The 22,909-nt window shown below is 44.6% G+C and overlaps 1 protein-coding gene across 1 annotated transcript in view; it reads left to right on the top strand.

Annotated features, from left to right (window-relative positions):
• The window catches only part of arid2 (AT-rich interactive domain 2), a 57,112-nt gene extending 37,253 nt beyond the window's left edge, over positions 1 to 19,859 (top strand). The window contains exons 15-21 of the mRNA XM_079494864.1: positions 1,067 to 3,486; positions 8,917 to 9,071; positions 11,882 to 12,020; positions 13,681 to 13,763; positions 16,562 to 16,685; positions 18,487 to 18,578; positions 19,225 to 19,859. Of these exons, the coding sequence (XP_079350990.1) occupies positions 1,067 to 3,486; positions 8,917 to 9,071; positions 11,882 to 12,020; positions 13,681 to 13,763; positions 16,562 to 16,685; positions 18,487 to 18,578; positions 19,225 to 19,336 (3,125 nt within the window). The 3' untranslated portion in view covers positions 19,337 to 19,859. The remainder of the gene's footprint in view (positions 1 to 1,066; positions 3,487 to 8,916; positions 9,072 to 11,881; positions 12,021 to 13,680; positions 13,764 to 16,561; positions 16,686 to 18,486; positions 18,579 to 19,224) is intronic.
• Positions 19,860 to 22,909: the final 3,050 nt, after the last annotated feature.

Raw genomic sequence — 22,909 nt, 5'->3', positions numbered from 1 at the left:
ATGGCAGATCTACAAGCTCGCAGCGCTGCTATTTTTCAATAGCTAAAGTATAACAGAATGCTTAAAACACCAAAAGGGGTTCCCGCCCTGAATGGGTTACAAACTGAAACGAGTGAGTATACACTATAGAGTTTGTCTACATAAAATGCTATCTAAATTACATAAGTTGAGCCTTTGCATACGCCTGTACCGAGGCTTGGGCAAGTGCTACAGGCTAAGATGGTGTCTGAAGAGGAGGGTTTTCAGACTACGGCAGAAGATTGAGAGTGAGTCTGCAGCTAGAAACATACAACATGGCTCTTGATTTTTCAACCACTTCTGTCACAGTGGACCTAGACTGTTGGCAATTACTATTACTACAATTATTATTATTACAATTACTATTGGCAAAAAAGCTGTTGGTTTTCAGTATTGCTTAATATTAAGTAAGACGGTTATTTTAGCAAATTATATATATATGAATGATGAATAATTTATTACAGCAGATGATATGATTAATTAATTATAGAGATGTGGATATCTGGCAAGAATACTCTTGTAATGGGGTGGAACGATTCACTTACCTCCCGATTAGATCTCGATACCTAGAGTGCCGATTCGATTTATATTGCGATTCAATATTGCAATTTTTTCCCCATAGTTTTATTTTCATTTTATAGTAGAACATTTTAACCCATTTAGGCCTGACCTCAATTTTTTTTTAAATTCTTCTAAATCCTCCAGTTTTCTTAAATAAATATTTTCACGATTTTTCCAAAATAGCAGACCTACAAGCTCATAGCGCGCCACTCGGTGGCACGCTATGAGCTTGTAGATCTGCTATTTTTCAATAGCTAAATTATAACATAATTAAAACACCAAAATGGGTTAAAACGATTATAAACAATATAAACCATGAAAAGTTTACTTCAAGTTCACGATTCGAATTTTAAAGTTGTGCCGTTAAAAATCGCGATATTTGAGTGAACTTGTCATTTTCAATGACAAGTATTAAACATAAACTAACTACAAGGTTACTAGGGCTGGACTTCAATGTTTAATGTTTCTTTGACTTTGTGTGCCTAAGGCTTACCTCCCGGGCTTCCTGGATCTCCGCTCGTCCGAGCCCCAGTGGTGGCCCCGGTCCCCAGCCTTACCCCACCGATGGCCTTCGCTGCACAGGAGCCTCCCCTCGCAACCCACACGACCGGTCCACGCCTCCCCTCGCCGGCAGCCCAGCAGGTCCGACCGGGCCCGGCCATCCAGATCCCCACGTCGGCCCACGTGATCCAGAACCACAGTCCGCTGATCGGCGCCCCTCCTCCGCCGTCTACGCAACACTCCCCCTTGCTCCCCACCGGGACCCCCGTCACGCTGTTTCAGCAGGTGCCGCAGGGTCACATTTTGACGGCCCGGGTGCAGGGCGTGTGCCCCCCCATTGCCCTGCAGAGGCCGCCTCTGGCCCAGACCCCTCCCGCGTTGTCCGGCCATCCGGGTGGAGCGCCGCCCCAGCAGGAGGCTCACTTTGTGTCGACGCCGGTCTCCTCCATACAGAACTTCCAGGTGGGCAGCGGGCAGGTGTTCACGATTGCCGGCGTGCCCAACACCCAGGGCTCTCGGGTCACCTTCCAGAACATCGCCCCGAAACCAGCGGCGGGTGGGCCGGCGTCCACGACGGCCACTCCCAACCAGCAGCAGAGTGTGGTCATCGTCGGTCCCAACCAACAGCAGAGCCCGGCGGCGGCGTACTCCCCGGCCATCCACCAGATCGTTCTGGCCAGCCCCTCGGCTCTGCCCGGCACCCAGACTATCCAGATCACGGGGCAGCCTGCTGCTCCTTCCAGTCCCTGTCCTGCTGCCTCTCAGTCCAACGTGCAGGTTCAGCCACCTCAAACAATCAGCCACATGCTGTCCATGCAGCGGCATCAGCAGCAGCAGCAACCTCAGCAGCTCCAGATCATTTCCCAGCAGCCGCCCCCGTTGTCGTCTCAGCCTACCTCCACAACAGAGTCCAGCTTGATCAAACAGCTACTGCTTCCAAAGCGAGGCCCCGCCACGCCAGGGGGTAAGCTGATCCTCCCCGCGCCGCAGGTGCCCCAGCAGGGCCTTCCCAACAGCGGCGCGCGGGGGGCACAGAGCCCCCAGGTGATCTACCACCAGGCACCCGGCTACGGCGCCCAGGGAGTGTCCCCTCAGCCCGGGCAGCAGCAGCAGCTCAACGTCCAGCTGGTGCCCGGGGGCCAGCTGCAGGCCACGGGAACGGTCCAGCTCCTGCCGGGCCAGCTCATCTCTGCCGGCAGCCCCGGGGCCGCCACCATCATCCAGGGTCCCACGGCGCCCGGAGGCCAGGTCACCTTCACCGTGGTGCCCAACGCGGGCTTCACCGCCTCGGCCGCCGCCGTCAGCCAGGGCGCCGTGACCCCCGGGGGCATGCTGCCCGGCGCCCCAGCTCCCTTCCCCCCCCAGCACGGCCCTCTGGCGCCCCCGCAGCAGCCCCCCGCTCCCCTCCGGGGGGACAAGATCATCTGTCAGAAGGAGGAGGAGGCCAAGGACGCCACGGGCTTGCACATCCACGAGAGGAAGATCGAGGTGATGGAGAACTCGTCTCTGGCCGAGGGAGGGTCGTCGTCCAACGGCAAGACCAGTAACGGGGACGTGTCGCCCGGGGGCGGCGGGGCCAAGCTGCTGAACGGGAGGAAGTGCATGGAGACAAATCTACCTCCATACCACTCAGGGAACAGCCTCAACGGCCCGGCGGCGATGGAGGGCCAGCACCCGGCTAACGGGAAGCAGGCTCTCTCCCCTGGCCCGGGGGAGGCCAACCCCCTGCCGGACCCCAAAAAGACTCTGGTCAACGGGGTGTGTGACTTTGAGCGGGGGGGCGAGAGTGGCGGCGCCGCCGCTGCCGGCAACTTTAGCAAGAACATTCCAAATCACGTCGCTTCCAAACAACAGTACTTGGGAAACGGGGAGGTGGTGGGCACCGTGCGCGGCTCGGAACTCCCCCCGGCCCCACCTCCTCAGCAGGCGGAGCGGCTGGCCAACGGGCCTCAGGGGGCGATCGGCAGCGGGGGCGCCAGGGGGGCTCCTCCCTCGGGCTTCGAGCTGTCCAATGGACCCATGGGACTCGGCCACGCCGTGCCCGTACTAAGACAGCAACTGCTCCCCAACGCCACCTCCCCCCTGCCGCTCTCCATTACCTCCTCCCAGAGCCACCCCGCCGCCCCCCCGGCCAACGGTCTGGTCTCCCTCGAGGCGCGGGGCCTCAAGAGGCCGGCTGATGAGGCGGGGCTCGATGCGTCGTCGTCGCCCTCGTCGGGGATCCCCAACAAGGTGGGCGTGCGGATCATTACCATCAGCGACCCCAACAACGCCGGCAGCAGTGCCACCATGGTGGCGGTGCCCGCCGGTACGGACCCAAGCACAGTAGCCAAAGTAGCAATAGAGAACGCCACGCAGCAGCAGAGGCACTGCTCGCCCACGCAACAGGCACACGCAGGCTGGACGGTGAGTACACTAGCAATGATTTTGTGGACTAAAACTATGATGGAAAATGTTCGTCGACTACCTTTTGTCGCGCCGCTACACGTTGTGAGCTTGTAGATCTGCTATTTTCAGCAAGTGTAAAATCGGCCATTACGACGGCATCAAGGCCCGCCAAAATACATTTTAGCCGATTAAATCAACTGTAGATTTAGTCGATTAAAACTAGACTTAACACAAAAACATTCCAGGTGACTACAATGTGACTAAAACTAAATAAACTATTCAAAAACTAAAACTAAAATCTAAATGTGCTGTCAAAAACAACACTGGAGGGTCACGGTGGCACAGTTGGTAGTGCTGTCGCCTCAAGCTAGAAGGTCCTGGGTTCAATTCCCGCTCGGGACGCTGTGGGCGCTGGGGGCGTGTCTCCTCCTCCGCGTCATCAGTGCCCATACCCGAGACGTGGTTGGCGAAAGGGCCTTTCTGTGTGGAGTTTGCATGTTCTCCCTGTGTCCCCTAGGGTAGGTACCCTCACAAAAAACATGCAGTAATCCTGGTCTCTAAACTACCTCCCCCTGGCCAGCCTTTCCCCGCCTGATGGAGGGGAAAGGAACTGGTTGGAATAACGTGTTCCTTCCACGCGCTACGTCCAACCAGGGAAACTCCCCCCTGTCAGGTGTAAAGGAGCAACTTGGACACTCGGGCATGAAGGAAGCATGAGTTCAAGTCTGTTGCTCTCCCCATGTCCCCCATATATGGGGACTAGGTTGGCGGAGGGTGTGTAGAGCCCAGGATCATATTAGATAATTGACACGGGGGTGAAAAATGGGTTACAAAATCGTGGGATAAAAATTATTAAAATAAAAAAACAACACTGGAGTACAGTACAGTCTGCTGGCTCACAAACAGTGGGTCGGGACCAAGGGGCCAGTGAGGCTATTCAACGTTGAAGCTCTCCTCCCTAGTGGTAGGAGGAGGGACTACAGGCGGACCCGTGTATTCATGACCGGGAAACCCCGTGCAGCTGGGCTTTAACATTGAGCGCTCGGTTGCACTTCTGCATTTGACCACCAAAATTTGGTGGTCAAATGCGGAAGTAGACGTTCTGAGACGGTACTTCCGGCAGTCTTCCGGGTGCTTCAAAACGCCACTGAGCAACTTCCACTGACATGAATAGCGGAGGGGGCGGAGCTTTGCGCCAGATCAGTCTCTATCCTTTTAATACTCTATGGTCGGGACCCAGTTGTGGATGACGGACCAAGTTTTATGGGTCACGACTCGAGTAAAAATCGAATTTTCTTTTCCTACATAAAATGTTAAATGCATTTCAAAATATATATTATATTTTTTAAATAAAACAAATTAAAATAATTTTATAAATTTTAAAACCAACAAACAAACACATCTATATTTCATGAATATATATTTTTGTAATAATTAAGAAGTAGTGAAAATAGCCGATCTACCATCTCACAACACGGCGTGAAGCGATGCGTTGTGAGCTTGTATATCGGCAATTTTCACAAATGTGGTCCCGGGGCAAACGTCTAATATCTCTTTTGGGTCTTGAGCCAAAACGTTTAGGAATGGAATGATGATACTCTGCTAGAGTTAGTAAATGCAGGGTTTTTTTTGTTTTTTTTTAAGCAAACATTTTTAACTCATATTTTTGCTTCTGGGGGTTCCGCGGCCAAATACATAATGTTGGTGGTTCCTTGACATGATTTTTTTTAAGCACCTGTAACAGACGGACACACACACACGCACACACACACGGACGGACGGAGTGCAAAACATACTCTCTCCCCAAGTCCCCATGCCTTCGGCCTGGTGGGGCAAATAGAATAGGAAACACCCATCTCATGAAAAGAGAAATGTTGTCGGTGTCCAATATCGATTATCTTCTTTAGCCTCATAATAGTTAAATCTGTGTTGCCTAACGCCTCCCACTGAAGATGTTAATTTGCTTCAAGTGTTGGACCATGTTGTAATATCTGTAGCGTGGACTTACAGTGTTGGACCATGTTGTGTAATATCTATAGCGTAGACTGCAAGAAAGTCGATACCTACCTGTCTCACTTCACTTCCCCTGGTTAGTCTCACCAAGGCTTCTTCTCCACACTTCATTTGACTCTGTTGGCATTACAGATTACACTACAGCCGTGGCAAAAGCTGCCCTCTGTCTGTATTTCTTTTGTTGTGCAGTGGAAAGGAAGAAGGCTGAATTCCGCCTAGACTTAGATGTCGCAGTAATCCGGCATGGCACAAAGCAGAAATGGAAGCTGTTTCTGTGTTGTTAAGTAGTGCAGGGGTATTGAATGTACGGTATCCAATCAAATACAACAATGATATGAAATCCCGTTCATTTGGATCAGTGGTTCCCAAACCTTTTAGCCCGTGACCCTAAACGAGGAATTTGACATTCCCCCGGGACCCAAACTAGTGAAAATAGATAGAGATCCTCCGATCAATCGGCTTCCGGATCGGTGATCTGCAATTTACCCTATCTGGAGAAACCAATCTAAAAGTCAATCAGATATATAATATCATTATGCATCTCTGTGACGGGCCTAAACATTCTCCCCTTCCTCCCCCCCAAACAAAGGAACAGTTTTGACGTGTTTTTGGAAATATTCACATTCGGTATCGGCCGATCTTGAGGAAAGCAATTGGTGATCGGACCGGGATCGGTCCCAAAAAACCTGATCGTAGCATCCCTAAAAATAGCAGATCTACAAGCTCAAACTTGTGATAGCCTCGCATAGCCAGCTTTCAATCTGGCTTTGATGGCAAGACATGGCCAAAGCATTTCTGGGGGTCCCCAGCTAAAAATGTTGAGGACCCCTGAGGTAGCAGGCTGCGCTGCTCTAACCAATAGTTTGAGTTTATATTTTTTTCAAAGAGGCAGTTACAAAAAGATTCACAGGGGAACCAGACTAATATCCATGCAGTATCATGGCTACGCGAGGCTAGAGTTGTGAGCTTGTAGATCGGCTATTTTCACTACTTCTTAAATATTTGTTTTCTAAATTATGGAATTTCTTAGATATTTCTTTGATTTCTTTATGAAATTACTGAAATAAAATCATTGGATTTTGTTTTTAAATTCATGAAACATTAGCCTTTTTTGGGAATGTTTTTTGAAAATGTTGTGAAATAATAATTAAACAAAATGTATCAAACGAAAAAAAATCAAGGGACCCCTAAAAATGTGTCCGCGACCCATACATTTGTCCCGACCCACTGTTTGGGAAACAGTGATTTAGATTAAGCTGCTTTTTGTTTAGCCTAATCGTGTTAATAAGCAAAGTATTATCCCTTCACCCACCATGACCATGCTGTTGGTAATTGTAGCTTTTAGGAAATGACCAATGGTGTCTCTGATTGTAGCAGCTTTTAATAATAAAAGCTTTGAATGTCACACCAACAAGTTCAGTTAATGCATACCGAGCCATACACGTTCATGTATGGTTTATAAAACCCAGCACCCGTGTATGTCCGTGTTGCCATCTTTATATTATAGTATACAGTACCTCATCTATCAAGGGTTGAATTGGGGGTAAGTCCTTGCGACATACTAACGTCCTGTCCAGGGGGTGTACTTGTACATCAAGCTGCCTCACGCTACAGAAACAGGAGATAGGTTCCTGCCCTATGGGCCCCACGGCAAGGCTACTTACTTATACCTCATCTATGTTATATTTGCCGCATAGGGAGCTGCCGTCTTGGAGCGGGCAAAAAAACTGAAAAGAAGGTTGCATATAGACTCCTGTAATGGCCGCGATCTTTAACTGCGTTTTTCTCCGAATTGAGGCTCAGATGAGGTGATACGAAGTGAGGCATGATGTTAGGAGGTCAATAGAAAATGGCTGCGGTTAGCAGATTAGCGTGTTTCATGCTAGTGAAGGGTCAAATCGAGTGACGGAAACAGCGTCGGCTAATACTTCCGGTTCAAGAGCCATGTAATGTCACAGGGTCCGCTTTTTGTAACTTTTTTGTAGTTTTTTGCCTGTCCCAGGTAAAAGGGTGCCCAAAGAAACGCCTGGCTTTAAATGACATGCGGTTTAGGGCTGGGATCATATGGAGGTTAAAGAAGGTGAGGCCAGTTAAGACCATGTGGCCTCACTGCTACTCGCCTCCTACAGTGAAATGGCTGTGAGAACAATCTCTGTCCAAAGATAGGCTTGGGTTACTTCTCAGCCAACAATATTTTCTCAAATGTAATTTAACCTTTTTTTTTGGTCAAATGTAGAAAGCAACATTGCTTCAACTAAACTCGGCGTTCGTGGAATGAGTAACGCAGCTAAACGTGTGGGTAGTGCCTCCACAAAATTTGCCAAAATAGCAAGTGGTTGGTATTCAACCCTTGCTATGAGTTGCTTAGTGGATTGGATGATTGCACTCTTCCACCGGAATAAGGATGAAAAAAAACACCTTGGCCAATTTTACACTTTATTAACTATACACTCTGTGTTGGGGAACTCTGTAGCGGGAGGAAGATCCATACACAGCCACAACAGCTTGGCATGGTAAGTAAGTAAGTAGCCTTGCCGAGCCATGAGGCCCATAGGGCAGGAGCCTATCTCCTGTTTCTGTAGCGTGAGGCAGCTTGATGTACAAGTACACCCCCTGGACATGACGCTAGTATGTCGCAGGGACTTACCCCCAATGGCTTGGCATGGTATGGGGCAGTATCTCTCACAGGTAAGACAGAACTTGAAGTTGTCGTCCATTGAAGGCAATATCAATGTAGTGAGATATCGTGATGAGATTTTGGAGCCAGCAGCGATCCAATATCTTCAGAATCTGGGAGTGGAGATGGAATGGCCTGCCGCGAGTCCAGACCTCAACCCATTTGAACACTTGTGGAATCAGCTTGGGCGGGCTGTACGTGCCAACAGACTACGTTGGATGACTTGCAACACAACCTGGTTGAGGCAAAATGTGGCTAGGTTTGGTGACCAGCATGGTGCCAAGCTGTTGCAACTGCTTTTGGATCTTCCACCTGCTACAGAGTTCTTTAAAACTGAGTGTAAAATGAATAGTGTAAAAATGGCCAATATGTTTTTTTCCCCCCTTATTACTGTGGGGAGAGTGCAATCACCCAATGCGCTATGCAACTCAAAGCAAGGGTTGAATACCAAGCAATTGCAATTTTGGCAATTTTTTGGGAGGCACTACCTACATGTTTAGCTGTATTGCTTATTCCACGAATGCCAGCTCTTTATAATCTATGCCTCGTTGTAAAGGTGACTAATCAATGATTACAATGATATAAAATACAATACCAATTGGTATTATGAAAGTGGAGAAATAATGGACCAAAGTTCAGTTTCCGAACTTTTGTTGCTGAGTTTAGATAACCAGAATTCTTGTAGACTGTCATATGCTGCTGACTGACTGACGCTCGTGTGTGTGTGTGTGTGTGTGTGTGGGGGGGTGCGTGCGCAGCCTACCATGTCATCCTCTCCACTCCCGTTAACGCCGCCGGCGCAGATGGGCAGCCCCATGGTCTCAACGCAGCACGTTTCGACGGTACCCCGGGCCCCGGAACACATAAGGAAAGCAGGGCAGAACTTCAAATGTCTGTGGCAATCCTGTAAACGGTGAGTGTCGAGTCACCACACACTCACTACTGAACATTATGTATAGGTTTTTCATGTGTTTTTGTTTTCTTTTTAGGTTTTTATTGATTCAGAATGGTCAATAAAATGGGTTCATAGAAACACACTCTACTCTACATGCTCCCCACGACTAACACAGCTCTGGGTCAGTCATGTAAATAGGTTTTAATTGTAATGAGTCCTGGGATGCATGGATGGTCTTTTAGATGAGTCCCAGGGACATTTTAGTCCCACTTCAACGATGTTAGGAGTCATATTTTGCCATTTTTACATTTAACTCCCATTTCATTTAATATGATTATAATGTGGTTATATTCATGTAGAAACCAGAAGAAGAAATGATTATTATAACTAAAGCTAGCAAAATAAACTAGAATAAAAAACAGTACAGTAGTGCATCCCGTGGATGCAGAGGTCGTTGTTGTAGTGCGTCCCTTAAAGGGACACTTCACCCTTTTTGCCAAAAAATATATATCAATGACGTTTATAAGATTTAGAACACTTTCCTGGCGTTATTTTTTGTGTAATCTCTGGGTTTAGATATTTTAGATTAACGGGTGGCTCTGACGTCAGAGACACTCTTCCGTATTGCTACGGGACTACATTGTCTCCTCACACTGCAGCTAGACCAGCCCCAAAACACAGCCGTCACGGACACTGCGATTTGTTCCACCTACAACCTTCGTTGACCGCACCCCCACATGCGCATTTGTTATTGTGTTTGTGTCATGTCGCCGTTGTCAGCAGAGCAGCACCAGAGAGACGCTATGTTGCCACGAATCCCCCCCCCCCCCCCCAACTCTAGATTTATTATAATGATATGAAGTGACTTGCCATAAACCATCCATTAACTCCCCATTCATCCAATTTGCATCTGCTTGTATTAAACAACATGAAACTCACCAACATAGCAGCTGTAGGGAAAGCTTGAATATCCACTTTCAAACTGCAAAGCTTTTGTTTCATAAAAATCCACCGAATCTTTTTCCCACTCAGCTCTGCACTTAGTTTTTCTTCTTTTTTAGTTCTATCTCACTACTAGAACTTTCTGACTCTGAGGTAGATAAGATTTTTGGCTGTCAACAGCATCCATTTGTTTTTTCAATGTTGTGGACCGGAGCGTGGTGAAATAGTTGCTAAGATACGATACTGCATAGTGATTGGCTCTGCTGCATGCCTATGAAGAGTACTGACCAATGAGCTGAGCCTAGCGCCCTTCCAGACACCAGGTTTCAGTGTCTTGCTTTCCTGTTCCTATAGCTCAGTCGGCTGCCCCTTCTTATTACTGCATGGGAGCGAGTGACTGAGAATCACCATAACGCGCTGTCATTTTTCCACGAGCCCAAAATACGGGATTAAGTGCGTCCCGTATCGGTTCATTACGGGACAGGTCTTTTAGTTGCCAAATACGGTACGATCCCATATTTTACGGGACGGTTGGGAACCCTTGACAAATAACATTGGTTGCATCTTACAATGGAAAAGGACACAGTAATGCAGTACGTTTTTTTTTTTCTTTTTACTTCCACAAGAATGTTCTGTAAAAGTAAGAAAAATAATCGGATCGGGCCCCCATGACGATTATAAAAACATTTCGTCTGTTTCCAGACATCTGTCTATATTTGCGTCCAAAGCTGCGTTGTAATTGTGAAGTTACTGGTACACATTGTTTCGGCAGCCCTGGGGGGGGGGGGGGGGGGGGGGGGATTCGTGGCAACACTACACAGCGCGTCTCCTCTGAGTGGTTTTTTTCTGTATACTCTGGTGCTGCTCTGCTGATGACGGCAACATGACACAAACACAATAACAAATGCGCATGTGGGGGTGGAGTCAACGAAGGTTGTAGGTGGAACAAATCGCAGTGTCCGTGACGGCTGTGTTTTGGGGCTGGTCTAGCTGCAGTGTGAGGAGACAATGTAGTCCGGTAGCAATACGGAAGAGTGTCTCTGACGTCAGAGCCACCCGTTAATCTAAAATATCTAAACCCAGAGATTACACAAAAAATAATGCCAGGAAAGTGTTCTAAATCTTATAAACGTCATTGATATATATTTTTTGGCAAAAAGGGTGAAGTGTCCCTTTAACTATAAACTGTGTTTTGGGATGCAAAATGCACCCTATTTTAATCTCTGCTGGGTAGGCAACCCTGGTCTGGAGAACTGTCCCAGGGCCCCTCGGGAAGCACACCTTTCTCCTTCTGTTATGTAATATATGCCATTTGTCCTGCTTATTTCTTTAAATGACATGCGGTTCAGGGCTGGGATCATATGGAGGTTAAAGAAGGTGAGGCCAGTTAAGACCATGTGGCCTCACTGCTACTCGCCTCCTACAGTGAAATGGCTGTGAGAACAATCTCTGTCCAAAGATAGGCTTGGGTTACTTCTCAGCCAACAATATTTTCTCAAATGTGATGTTGAAGTTGATAATTTTACCTTTTTTTTGGTCAAATGTAGAAAGCAACATTGCTTAAGAATGTTTGTATACATTTGCTTCAACTAAACTCGGCAATAAAAGTTCAGAAACTTAACTTTGGTGCATTAGGTGTCCACTTTAATAATCCCAATTGGTATCGTATACTCTCTCTACTCTACATGCTCCCCACGACTAACACAGCTCTGGGTAGGCAACTCGGGTCTGGAGAACTGTCCCAGGGCCCCTCGGGAAGCACACCTTTCTCCTTCTGTTATGTAATATATATGCCTTTTGTCCTGCTTTTTTCTTTTTTTGCTTATTCTCCGCCGTAATAATGTATGTGTGGTTGTGTGTGTACTGATTTTTTTTCCTCTGTCCAGGTGGTTCGAGACGCCGTCTCAGGTGTTCTACCACGCGGCCACGCAACACGGGAGCAAAGAGGCGTACACGGGCACATGTCAATGGGAGGGCTGTGAACCCTTCCCTAGGCAGAGACTCTCCTTTATCACACATCTACAGGCAAGTCCATGGCTCAGAACACTGGCTCAGACCCTGCATGTCAAATATAGAAATACTAAAGGCTAACGTCTCAGAACAAAACTTAAAAGCTTAAGATTTGCTTGTAGTCCCACGGGCACTATATTTAAAAAAAAATAATAATATGAGAATATCCTGTGAAATGTGCGTCTCGAGGGGTGGGATCATGTGGAGGTTAAAGAAGGTGAGGCCAGTTAAGACCATGTGGCCTCACTGCTACTCGCCTCCTACAGTGAGATGGCTGTGAGAACAATCTCTGTCCGAAGATAGGCTTGGGTTACTTCTCAGCCAACATCCTCTAATGTGATGCCTGCTTATTTAATAATAAGAATAATATGTTAATACTTTGATTAATGCAACTAGTTGTTCTTCAAGAAGAAGGCCATTTTATTGTTCTATAATGAACTAGCATTTATAATTAAACCTTTTTTACTTTATTAGAAGATATGCCAATATGTGCCTTGGATTTTCAACTGATCTTAACAATATACAAAAAATATATATATCTACAATAAAACGTCTAATCGGTGAATGCTCAAGTGCAGTTCTGAATGTGAGAAATATTGAGGCCAGTATAGTATGACTTTGTACAGATATTGGTGATCTGTTGCCAATGCATTATTTTGTGAAATGAACAGGTTACATGTCACTATTGGTTATGCTGTACTTGTACTATATTATACTGTGATCACCTTGCCTCGCGTAGCCAGACGTATCTGCCTTTGCAATGCAAATTGTCCCAGGCAGATATAGTCTGGTGTCGCTCAATTGTGGGAGGACTGTGTGGACCCGCAGTAGCGTCGGACCAACCAGATTAATGTGGAACCAGGCTATAACCAACCAGGGCCCAGTATGCAAATATCCTTTTTCACAACAATGATCGATGCCGCCATAGCAGCAGTAAACAGGACATTTGTGCCTGTACAGGCTAAATATGGCATTAAGAAATTATTATTATTATTATTTTTTATATTATTATTATTATTATTATTATTTACAATGAAATTCAGTTGAGTTTTTAGCGTAACTGTTGCGTTGCAGTTTCCGCGATCTCCCCCCCCGTCACCAGGTCCACTGTGTCCCCCACTGAGATGCTCTAAACCCGGGCGAAAAGTTCATGGTGACGGCCTGGGAGCCCCAGGCCGATATTAGTATGGCTACGCGAGGCTAGTAATCATCAGGGGTCATCAACATGTCCGTACACGGACAAATGTGTCCGTGGCAAAGACTTGTCTGTGGCACATGTTAAATTTATGTCTGTAACCCCATGAGTTACAGACCTGCTATTCTTTGTGTTTCTGGTATTGTTTTGTATGTCCGTGGCAATAATAACATTTTGACAAATGTCCACCACAAGCCAGCATGGTGATGACCCCTGCTAATCACCCTTGACCTTTAAGTTAAATTAATTATTTTATTTGATGGCCTTCCTGCCCTGGTACTTTGTGCCTCTGTGCCCTAAAAAGAAAACTGGCCAAGTGTCCTAAAAATGTTGAAATTCCAGGCCTGGTTTCAACCCTAAATTACATTTGATTTACTATACTTGGAGAGTCTCCTTATTGTCATCATGACCACATACATCGTGTAAAATATTCATTAAAAGAGGAAAACAAAAAACACCCCTCTGCTGCTCTCATTTCAGGACAAGCACTGTTCTCGGGACGCACTCATTGCTGGACTCAAGCTAGAGGAGCAGGCGCAGAGCCCCAATCAGAATGCTTCCCAGTACGTATCCAATCACACACAATACACAATACTCAATGGATTCAAGTTCTCAGTAGCCACGACTGATGTCAGTCATTGTGATTCCACAGCAGCCAGTATGCATTCTATAGCATCTTATTGTACTGCAAATAGTAGCGACGTGTTGTGAGCTTGTAGATCGGCTATTTTCAGTCATTAGTAGTTTTAAGATTAAAGAGTGTTTGAAGTGGTCAAACTATATATGTATATTTTGAGATGTAATTGCTAGTCACATTGTTGACTGCTAACAGAGATTTTATTACACAGCCCCAATCTGTGTTTATCCACCGGGTGTGAGAGGTGATTAGCGGTGATTTTGTGCACCTGCACCATGTCACCACTCTTTTAAAGGAGCATTCAGTGATTTGGGTGATTTGGAAAACCACCCAGTCCGCCCCGGTAACACAATGTGCACATGCACACGCTCTACAGTGGGGGGGAAGTGCAACAGGCCAACAGCATGTGCACCAAGGCCCGCCCCCACTCGATCATGATTGGAGGAAGGCCCCTCTCATCCTGATTGGATGAAGGCTTTGCCACCAAAACTGAAACTAGGGTTTTTTTTTTACCCCAGGGACTCACTGGGGACAGGGAGGAACTCCTTATATGGTCAGCACACTCTATAGTAGGGAGGATTATTAAAAAAAGATGTGATATTTGAATGAAGTGAAATCACTGAATATACCTTTTAAAAGGAACCTACATTCAGTCACACTCCACACTGATGAAGGCTGGATAGCCGAAACGTTTGTCCTTGGTTTCAAATATGAAATGAACTATTTGAACTACAGTCTTGGTGTGTGCGACCCATACCCTTTATTTTGAAGTGGTCAAACTAGAAATAGGACACATGGTCAGAAGTATCTTCTAAGACCGTATTTTGCTCTCGGATTTATCATAAAATTGAAGCTTCAATCTAGAAAAATAGAATAGACTGTAGCATCTAAACGTCACAGTCATACATATTAGTTAATTGTTTAGGAAACTTTAATGCTGTTTCGCAAATCAGAATCATCACAGATTCAGACTTGACAAAAGTTCTAATCTGATTTCAGCCATGATGATATTTTATTTGGCTTTATTCCATGAATACTGTCTCAGAATGCTTCCCAGTATGTCTCCTCGGACTACAGGCTTTAGTTCGGACATACTATTGGTCCGACTGTCACTAGACCGACACCCTACCCAAAATCCTAAACTAACCCAAACCGCAAGCACGGCGCAACACATGTCGGGTGATTTGCGCATGTCGGACCTTTGGTGTGTCGGATATGCGTGTGCATGCCGTATCCTCTCGCACACATTAACCCATTCTGGGCGGGAACCCCTTTTGGTGTTTTAACTAAGCATTATGTTATACTTTAGCTATTGAAAAATAGCAGATCTACAAGCTCATAGCGCGCCACCGAGTGGCGCGCTACGAGCTTGTAGGTCTGCTATTTTTGAAAAATCGTGAAAATGCGGCACAAATCTTTGAATATAATCTTTCAGAAAACGTTTTATTTATTTCGACGTCAGGCCTAAATGGGTTAAGTTCTCTGAATGGTGACCGTATGAGCAGTTCAGTCCATGTTTTATGCATGCGTCAGAGCTAGGGCTGTCACCATCTTGACCTTGACAACTGATTGTCATACGGTTTGCTTTTTATCTAATCAAACGTTATTTATGAAGCAAATTTAAAAACGCCTATAAGTGCTGTACAGGTAAAAACAAAACAAAAAAACGATACAATCAAATATAATCGATGCAATCAAAACAATCGGATACAATCAAATACAGTCAGATAAGCAAACAATAGAGCGCCGAAGTCCTGACGTCACTCGCTTATCCCCTGGTTCTGCCTGGTTCATGGAAGTAATTTCTCTATGGAGAATAACATGGAGTCATCTTAAAATCGTTTCATATAAGCTTTGTGGTCCAAAAATAAACAAGCTGTCTCTGCGTTATTGTCGGGGAGGTGTCTCTGTATCGTTTGCGACAGTCAGTCACTCGTATATGAGTATATGAGTCTGTTTCTAGCGAAAATGTAACTAATTCAGTAGAAGTAACAATAGCGTTTTCTCTGTCAGTTGATTCTTCATATCCATATGAGTGAGACGGCCAGGATGACATTATTATATGACAGTTCTTATCTGAGGCAATCTAAAATCCCCCTATGGGGATTACAATGCAAATAAAAAGTACATGAACCCGTGGACTCTACCGATATTGACGTCAGACTTCGGTGCTCTATAGGACAGGAGATGATCAAATCAAAAGTTAAAAATTAAGCTTGGCTGTGATTAAATTAAGTTGAAATTAAACGGGTCTTAGTAAAAGTATTGGAAGTTGGAAATACTCCAGTAAAGTAAAAAAGTACCTCAACATGTAATTGAGTAAATGTACTTACAGTACAGTTGGAGGCCATCGATATTGTCCTTTTCTTTTTGCTGAGGTTTGCGTGATCTGCGCAAAAGGACAGTTAACCCATTTGGGCGGGAACCCCTTTTGGTGTTTTAAACATTATGTTATAATTTAGCTATTGAAAAATAGCAGATCTACAAGCTCATAGCGCGCCACCGAGTGGCGCGCTACGAGCTTGTAGGTCTGCTATTTTTGAAAAATCGTGAAAATATTTATTTCAGAAAACTGGAGGATTTAGAAGGATTTTTTAAAATGTTGAGGTCAGGCCTAAATGGGTCAAATGATAAGGGACAATATCGGTGGCACCCAACTGTACTTCGTTACCTTCCACCACTGTCGACAACTAACCTCATTCTCCTGTGTTTTTTGTTCTAAAGGACTCCGCCCGTAGCAAGCAGCAGTCCAGCACCGCGACCACAGAAAGCTATAGTCAATCATCCGAGCGCGGCTCTCATGGCGCTGCGCCGAGGCTCTCGAAATCTGGTGTTCAGGGACTTCACTGTAAGTACACCGAGTGTTAGCGGTTTGTCCTAAAACCTGGAATTGAAGTGAACATTTCTGAGCATATGGCTTCCCCTCCCTCGCCAGATTCCCAATGCCTCTTTCTTTCACATGTAGAAAACAAAGTGTGTGGTTAACAGAAGCCTAAGAATATGATATAGTACTTTATAGTACATTTGTCTTGCGACCCAGGGCCTTATGTTTATTTATTTGATATGGACATAACAATCACATTGCTCATTGCACAGTTGTACAATTAGTAGATGCATAATTTACAGTGTGTTAGCACATGTGCTAATTTTCACCACTTGTCCACAGGAGACTTTTCTAAAAAATACAGGGACACTATAGTTTAAAAAACACCCAATCAAGCACAATTACAAAATCCATTACATAGTCTCTAATACAAAACTAAACATAATCATTCTAATAACCAGTCAGAAGCTATACATGTGAACACAGTTGATTTGATTTCAACCATAGTTTGAGTCCTCTGTAGAACACGTTACCATCAGACTCTAGTTTTAGAGCCGTAGGCAAAGAGTTCCATAAGTTTGCTCCCTTTACTGAGAAGGCAGACTGTCCGAATGAGTTGTTACACCTGGGAACAATACAGTTACCACTTGTTGAGGCTCGTGTGGTTGCTCTACCAGAGCTCGGAAGTCTATCAACCAGTCCAGAGAACAAAGGTGAAACATGACCATGTAAACATTTAAAAACCAATTTGGTAGTAGAAAAAAACACAATTGTCAAACGTAAAAAGGTTGTGTTTTTTTAGGATACCACAAAGGTGCCATCTCATCGGTTTTTGATCCATGATTTTTATAGCCCGTTTGTATATTGATGTTATTGGTTGTAAGACAGTTTTAGAGGATTGTGACCATGTTGTAACGCTGTATGCTAGGTGTGAGAAAATCATAGCATGCATGTACAGTTGTGCAACACATATTATACACACATTTGACACAACACAAAACAAAATACAATTACATACATAGAAACATAAAGGCAAGAGCAATGTCTACAGCTCAGTCTAGTCCTGCATGCCAAAATCCTGATTAAGCCTCAAAGTCGACTGATGGACAAAAGACCTTCAGTCTGACCTTATTGTATGCTGGAACACCATATCTCCTTCCTGAAGGCAGCAACCTATACTCCATGCAAAACATGGCTAGTATTAGAGGTGATATTCCTTTCTATGCTGTTATCATACATGGATGTATAGTCTCTGAAGTGGTTGTCCAACAATTCACCTTTGTCTTAAATAAATTACACCCCATCTCAATCATGAATTTTGAAGATGTTACTTATTAATTTATACAATCGTAAAATGTGTTGATTATGGGGGGGTTTATGTTGTTGGCCAAAGTGTGTGTGTGACTGTGTGACTGTGTGACTGTGTGTGTGTGTGTGTGTGTGTCTGTGTGTGTGACTGTGTGTGTGTGTGTGTGTGTGTGTGTGTGTGTGACTGTGTGTGTGTGTGTCAACACAGCCATCAAATATCATTGACAGCTATGAGGTTGCTAAACTATTTATAGAGCTTGTAGATCTGCTATTTTTGAGAAATTGTGAAAATGGTGTGCATCTTTGAATATATATTCTTTCACAGCAAATGTTTTTAACTCAAATGTTTGCTTCTGAGTGGTCCGAGGAACAAATTATTTTCAGATGGGGCGTCTGCGGCAGATAATTCTGGGGGTCCTTGACATGAAAATGTTTGTGTACCACTTATACGTTTTTTTCAGAAAACTGTTGATGTCGGTAACAAACTTAATCTCCTGTTTATTTTTGTTCTTCATAGGATGAGAAAGAGGGACCAATGACCAAACATATACGACTAACTGCTGCCTTAACGCTAAAGAACATCGCCAAGTACTCTGACTGTGGTCGCAAGTAAGGCTCGCTCTTTTTATTGACTATCAGTCAAGTTTTTGGTTTGTTGGTAAATAATTGTTATATTTTACATACCCATTTGTACTCCAGGCAAGAAAGCTGTTTTTGTACATACTGTATATGTCTGCCTTATGTGGGTTTGTTGTTTATTGGCAGTGATGTTTTTCTTTTTTGTGCTGCACGATTAATCGAAAAAAGATTGAGACACCTAATACGATCTCATTTCAAAATTTGAGCAAGGATGGTGCAGCACTAGTTGGCTGTCCAATTCACTTTAGTTACTCTTATGTTTTTGCTACAAGAGAGACTTTAAGAGATGTTTAAGTCAAGCACTTTGATGTCTGTTTAACGCCACAGTAGTTGGCTCCAGGTGCCACATTTTGAATGTAGTAATGCTCAGCAACTGCAGACTATAGACAGTAAATATTTGTAACGATTCTCATACAAATGAGAACCGTGATCTCAATTCTTGTGGAGGAGGATCGAGATTTACATTTGAGTAAGAATCGTGCAGCACTAGTTTATTTTTTACGTAATGCTTTTCCACACATCAAATGTTGGGGTTACATGGAGTGGAAGAAGAACCTCTGAAGCTTGCGTTAATGTCGCTCTCTCTCTCTCTCTCTCTCTCTCTCTCTCTCTCTAGGCTGGTGAAGAGGCATGAGACGCACCTCTCTGTGCTGGCGCTCAGCAACATGGAGGTGTCCACCACGCTCGCCAAATGCCTTTATGAACTGACGCGCTCGCTCCAGGCTTGAGGCCCACAGACACGGGGCAACAACCTCTCTGACCGCCCTGACCGCCAGCCCGCCCTCTCTCCCGAGAGGAGAGGAGGAGTGGGCCCGGCCGGGGGCGAGACGACCCACCTGCAAACCCAACGGGGGGGGATGCAACGGGACGAAACGGGGGACGGCAGCAGCCCACAAGGACCCCGGCCCGGGACAATGTCTCTCTGCCACCACCACACCTCATTCCTCTCTCTCTTCCTCGCAGTCTCTCCCCCCCTCCACTCATGCTCAAACCCCCCCCCCCACATACACACACACACCCCCACACCCCCCCTCCTCTGCCGTCAGCCCCACCACCACCACCCACAGACAAACTGCCACGGGGGTCTTCCACCAGCCGCCCACCAGGGGGAGTGCTTGAGACTGCTTCCCCTGAGGGACTCACTCCACCAACGAAACCCTGACTACGAGCACATACTTTTTTTTTTTTTTTTCTAGTCCCATGACTGTTTGCAGAGACCCGGTGTGAGTTGGAGCATGTGGCAGTAGTGTGTGTGTGTGTGTGTGGGGGGGGGGGGGGGGGGGGGGGGGGGGGTACACCCAGAGAGAGACAGAGAGCGAGAGAGAGGGGAAGACGAAGATGGCCAGGACGGGACGAACGAGAACACCGCTGGTGACTGGCGCAGACTCTTTTTTTTTTTTTGTTAATTAATTTTATTATTCATTTTTTCTTTAGAACTTGGTAGCTTTGGTTTTCTTACTTGAGTCGATATATTTTCACTTATTTATTATTGAAAATGAATACCATTATGATTAATGAAAAATAATCGTTGTAAATATTTGTGAATATATATAAAGAAGATCTTCTTTGATGATGCCGATGAAGCCACTGGAGAAACTCTCTGTGGAGTAAATAGAAGCATTAACTTTGGTAGGATTGAATACGGTAGTACGTTTTTTTTGTTTGTTTGTTTTTCTTTTTGTTTTTTGTTTTGCTTTTTTTTTTTTATGATCCGTGGTCACTTGTATCTAATGTGATTCTATACTCAGCAGTGGATGAATGTACTTAAAAACGTGTAAATACTTCTGCAAAGGTACTGATGCTGTAAAGCTTAGGGGAGGGGGAGGGGGGAGGGGGGGGAACAGTTTTTTGTGGAACTGTGACATTTTTTGTATTATAATACCTTGTAGAACTCATTTTGCTGGCTGAAAGAGTATGGAATAATATATCATGTCATTTTGTAGAAGAAGAAAAAAAAAGATATTGAAGGTATTCCTTCCCTGCTCCCTCACCCCCCCCCCCCCCCCCCCCCCCCCCCACCCCACCCCCACCCCCAAACACACCAGTAAACATGTAAACATGTATCCACTGTAAACGTTTGTCATTGTACGAGCACGGTGCGCGTACCAAAATTTTTTTGTATTTGTAAATTGGTTTAAATACATGGAGTTTTATACAGGTTTTCTCCTGTGTTCTTTGCTTTACGTGCAGGTATGATATTTTCTTCACTACGTTTTTTCTATCTTAATATAGTGTGGAGTTTTATTGTACTATTTTTTCATTCTTAAAAAAATACCATATGCCACATTCCGGCTCACATCCTCTCAGACTGTCCCCTCTCTACTACAGTGTGTGTTGTGTAATAATAACATTTATGACTGCCTGTCGTGTTTAGCATCCGAGCGGGGCGACCTCCCCCAAACCCATCTCCCCCCCATTTCTTCTGCCGTGTCAGTAGGATGTGCGATTATACATAGACCTAACAGTCTGTTAGAGATTGGCTTTATTTACTTTGGTGACTGTTTATAGTTTTTAAATAAAAAGACTGAACATTTAGCCCCTTCTGTTTTTAGGCTCTTTTATTTTTTCCTGTTTCCGCGAACGAGCACAAGACGGACTTCGTTAATTTAGTACGCAATAACATTCTCTGTGTTTGTTTGGCTCCCGAGACTGTACAAATGTAAATGGACCCTTTTGTACATTCTATGAGTTACTTATCTGAGTTTCCTTGATTAATTCACTATTTTTCTAAGCAGACGCTCAGTCAGACTACGCTGTGAAATCCTGAGTATTTAACAGTAGAAATGTGACCAAATGTGTCATTTTCCTGAGTTACAAATGGATACATTAACACTGAGGGTTTTACTGTTTTGCTTTTCTCTAATGCAACCGTTTTGTTTCACTATTGAATATGAACAGATACTAATCTACTTTACTGTATTTATTTTTTTATATTACGTTTTAGCCTAAATACATTTGTGTTTTCCCTTCCATTTTTGACAATGGATTACATCAATGTGAACCTGTCCTTGATGTGAGAAAACACTGGCTGTATCCTTTTTTTAATTTCATTTATTTTATTGTACAACTGCACCAACTCCCAGAGCCCAAGACTTGTTGTTCATAGGATGAGATTAACATGTATTGATCCCCACAGGGAAATGCAGTCGGAATAGCATCAGAAGTGAGAATGGAACAGGATAAATGCAGGTAAGACAAAAAAAAAAGTGTGAAGTGTGAACTTCTGTGAAGATAAAATGTCAGTCACCTTCAACAGCGAGTATCTCTAGATCAGTTTTCAACCAGTGGTCCTTGAGGGGGTTCCAGGTGGTCCCCAGCTAAATGATGGAGAGTTGGTAACCAAATGGACCCTTATAGAGCTTTAACTCTTGAGCGTAAAATGGGTGTGCGAGGCGAAATCTCATCACATTGTGGTCCGTGGCTCTAATGGCGACTAAATGACGGGCCTTGATGCAAAAAGGGTTGAAACCCACTGCTCTAGTGTGTATGCGTGTGCACACACACAATCTATCAAGTTTGTAAGTGAGTGTGTTTGTGTATACAAGTGCAATCTCTTATCCGTTATTCTTAACAGATATTTGTCCAAGTTTGGGAATTTATATCCTAGTAAGTGTTTAGTGCAGACGGCACAGGTCTTCCACTGCTCATGGGGGTCAAGCTGGAGCCTGAGGAGGGATGTCTGACTGCGACTGAATGTGCCTTACCGTAGAAGTAGGGCTGAAGTGTAATCCAAGGTATGTTATTTTTAATAATCAAAATCTAGAAATGTATCAAGTTTTCTAAAATTACAATATTTGTACTCTGTTATTATGTTTCTATACCCAATCGAGTATTTATAATCATCTTATACGGGGCAGTTTGTGGAAGGTTTTGTCAAGGTTTGTGGACTACACATCTATTTAATAATAGGCATCCTCTAGTCTAGTACTTCTGTATTTCATATGGTCAGAAACATCAGTTGTGCTTACCCCTTTTCAAAGGGATTTATTTTAGCACATCGACATGACAAGATCCGGTTTTTGAATCACATTTTACAATAAAGTGTGGCTAACTGACTAAATCACCCTGTGACTGTCCTTAGCCCTGTTATATCCTTAATATTGACATTGCAGCAACAGGAAAGAAATAAAAGCAGTACTATACAAACCACAATAAGGTTTAATGTGGTGTTGAATTGAGGGTCAAATCAACTTGGGTGGAAGTAATGTGAGATATTTAACATCGATGGATGCATATAAATAGATGCATTTTGTGACAATTTGAGGGGACAAAACATCCTCAATAATCCCTTTTAAATACAG

This window comes from Electrona antarctica, assembly GCF_951216825.1.
Source record: "Electrona antarctica genome assembly, chromosome: 23".
NCBI classification, from domain to species: Eukaryota; Metazoa; Chordata; class Actinopteri; order Myctophiformes; family Myctophidae; genus Electrona; species Electrona antarctica.
The sequence above is the reverse complement of the archived record's forward strand: the minus strand, read 5'-3'. Positions and strand labels throughout refer to the sequence as shown.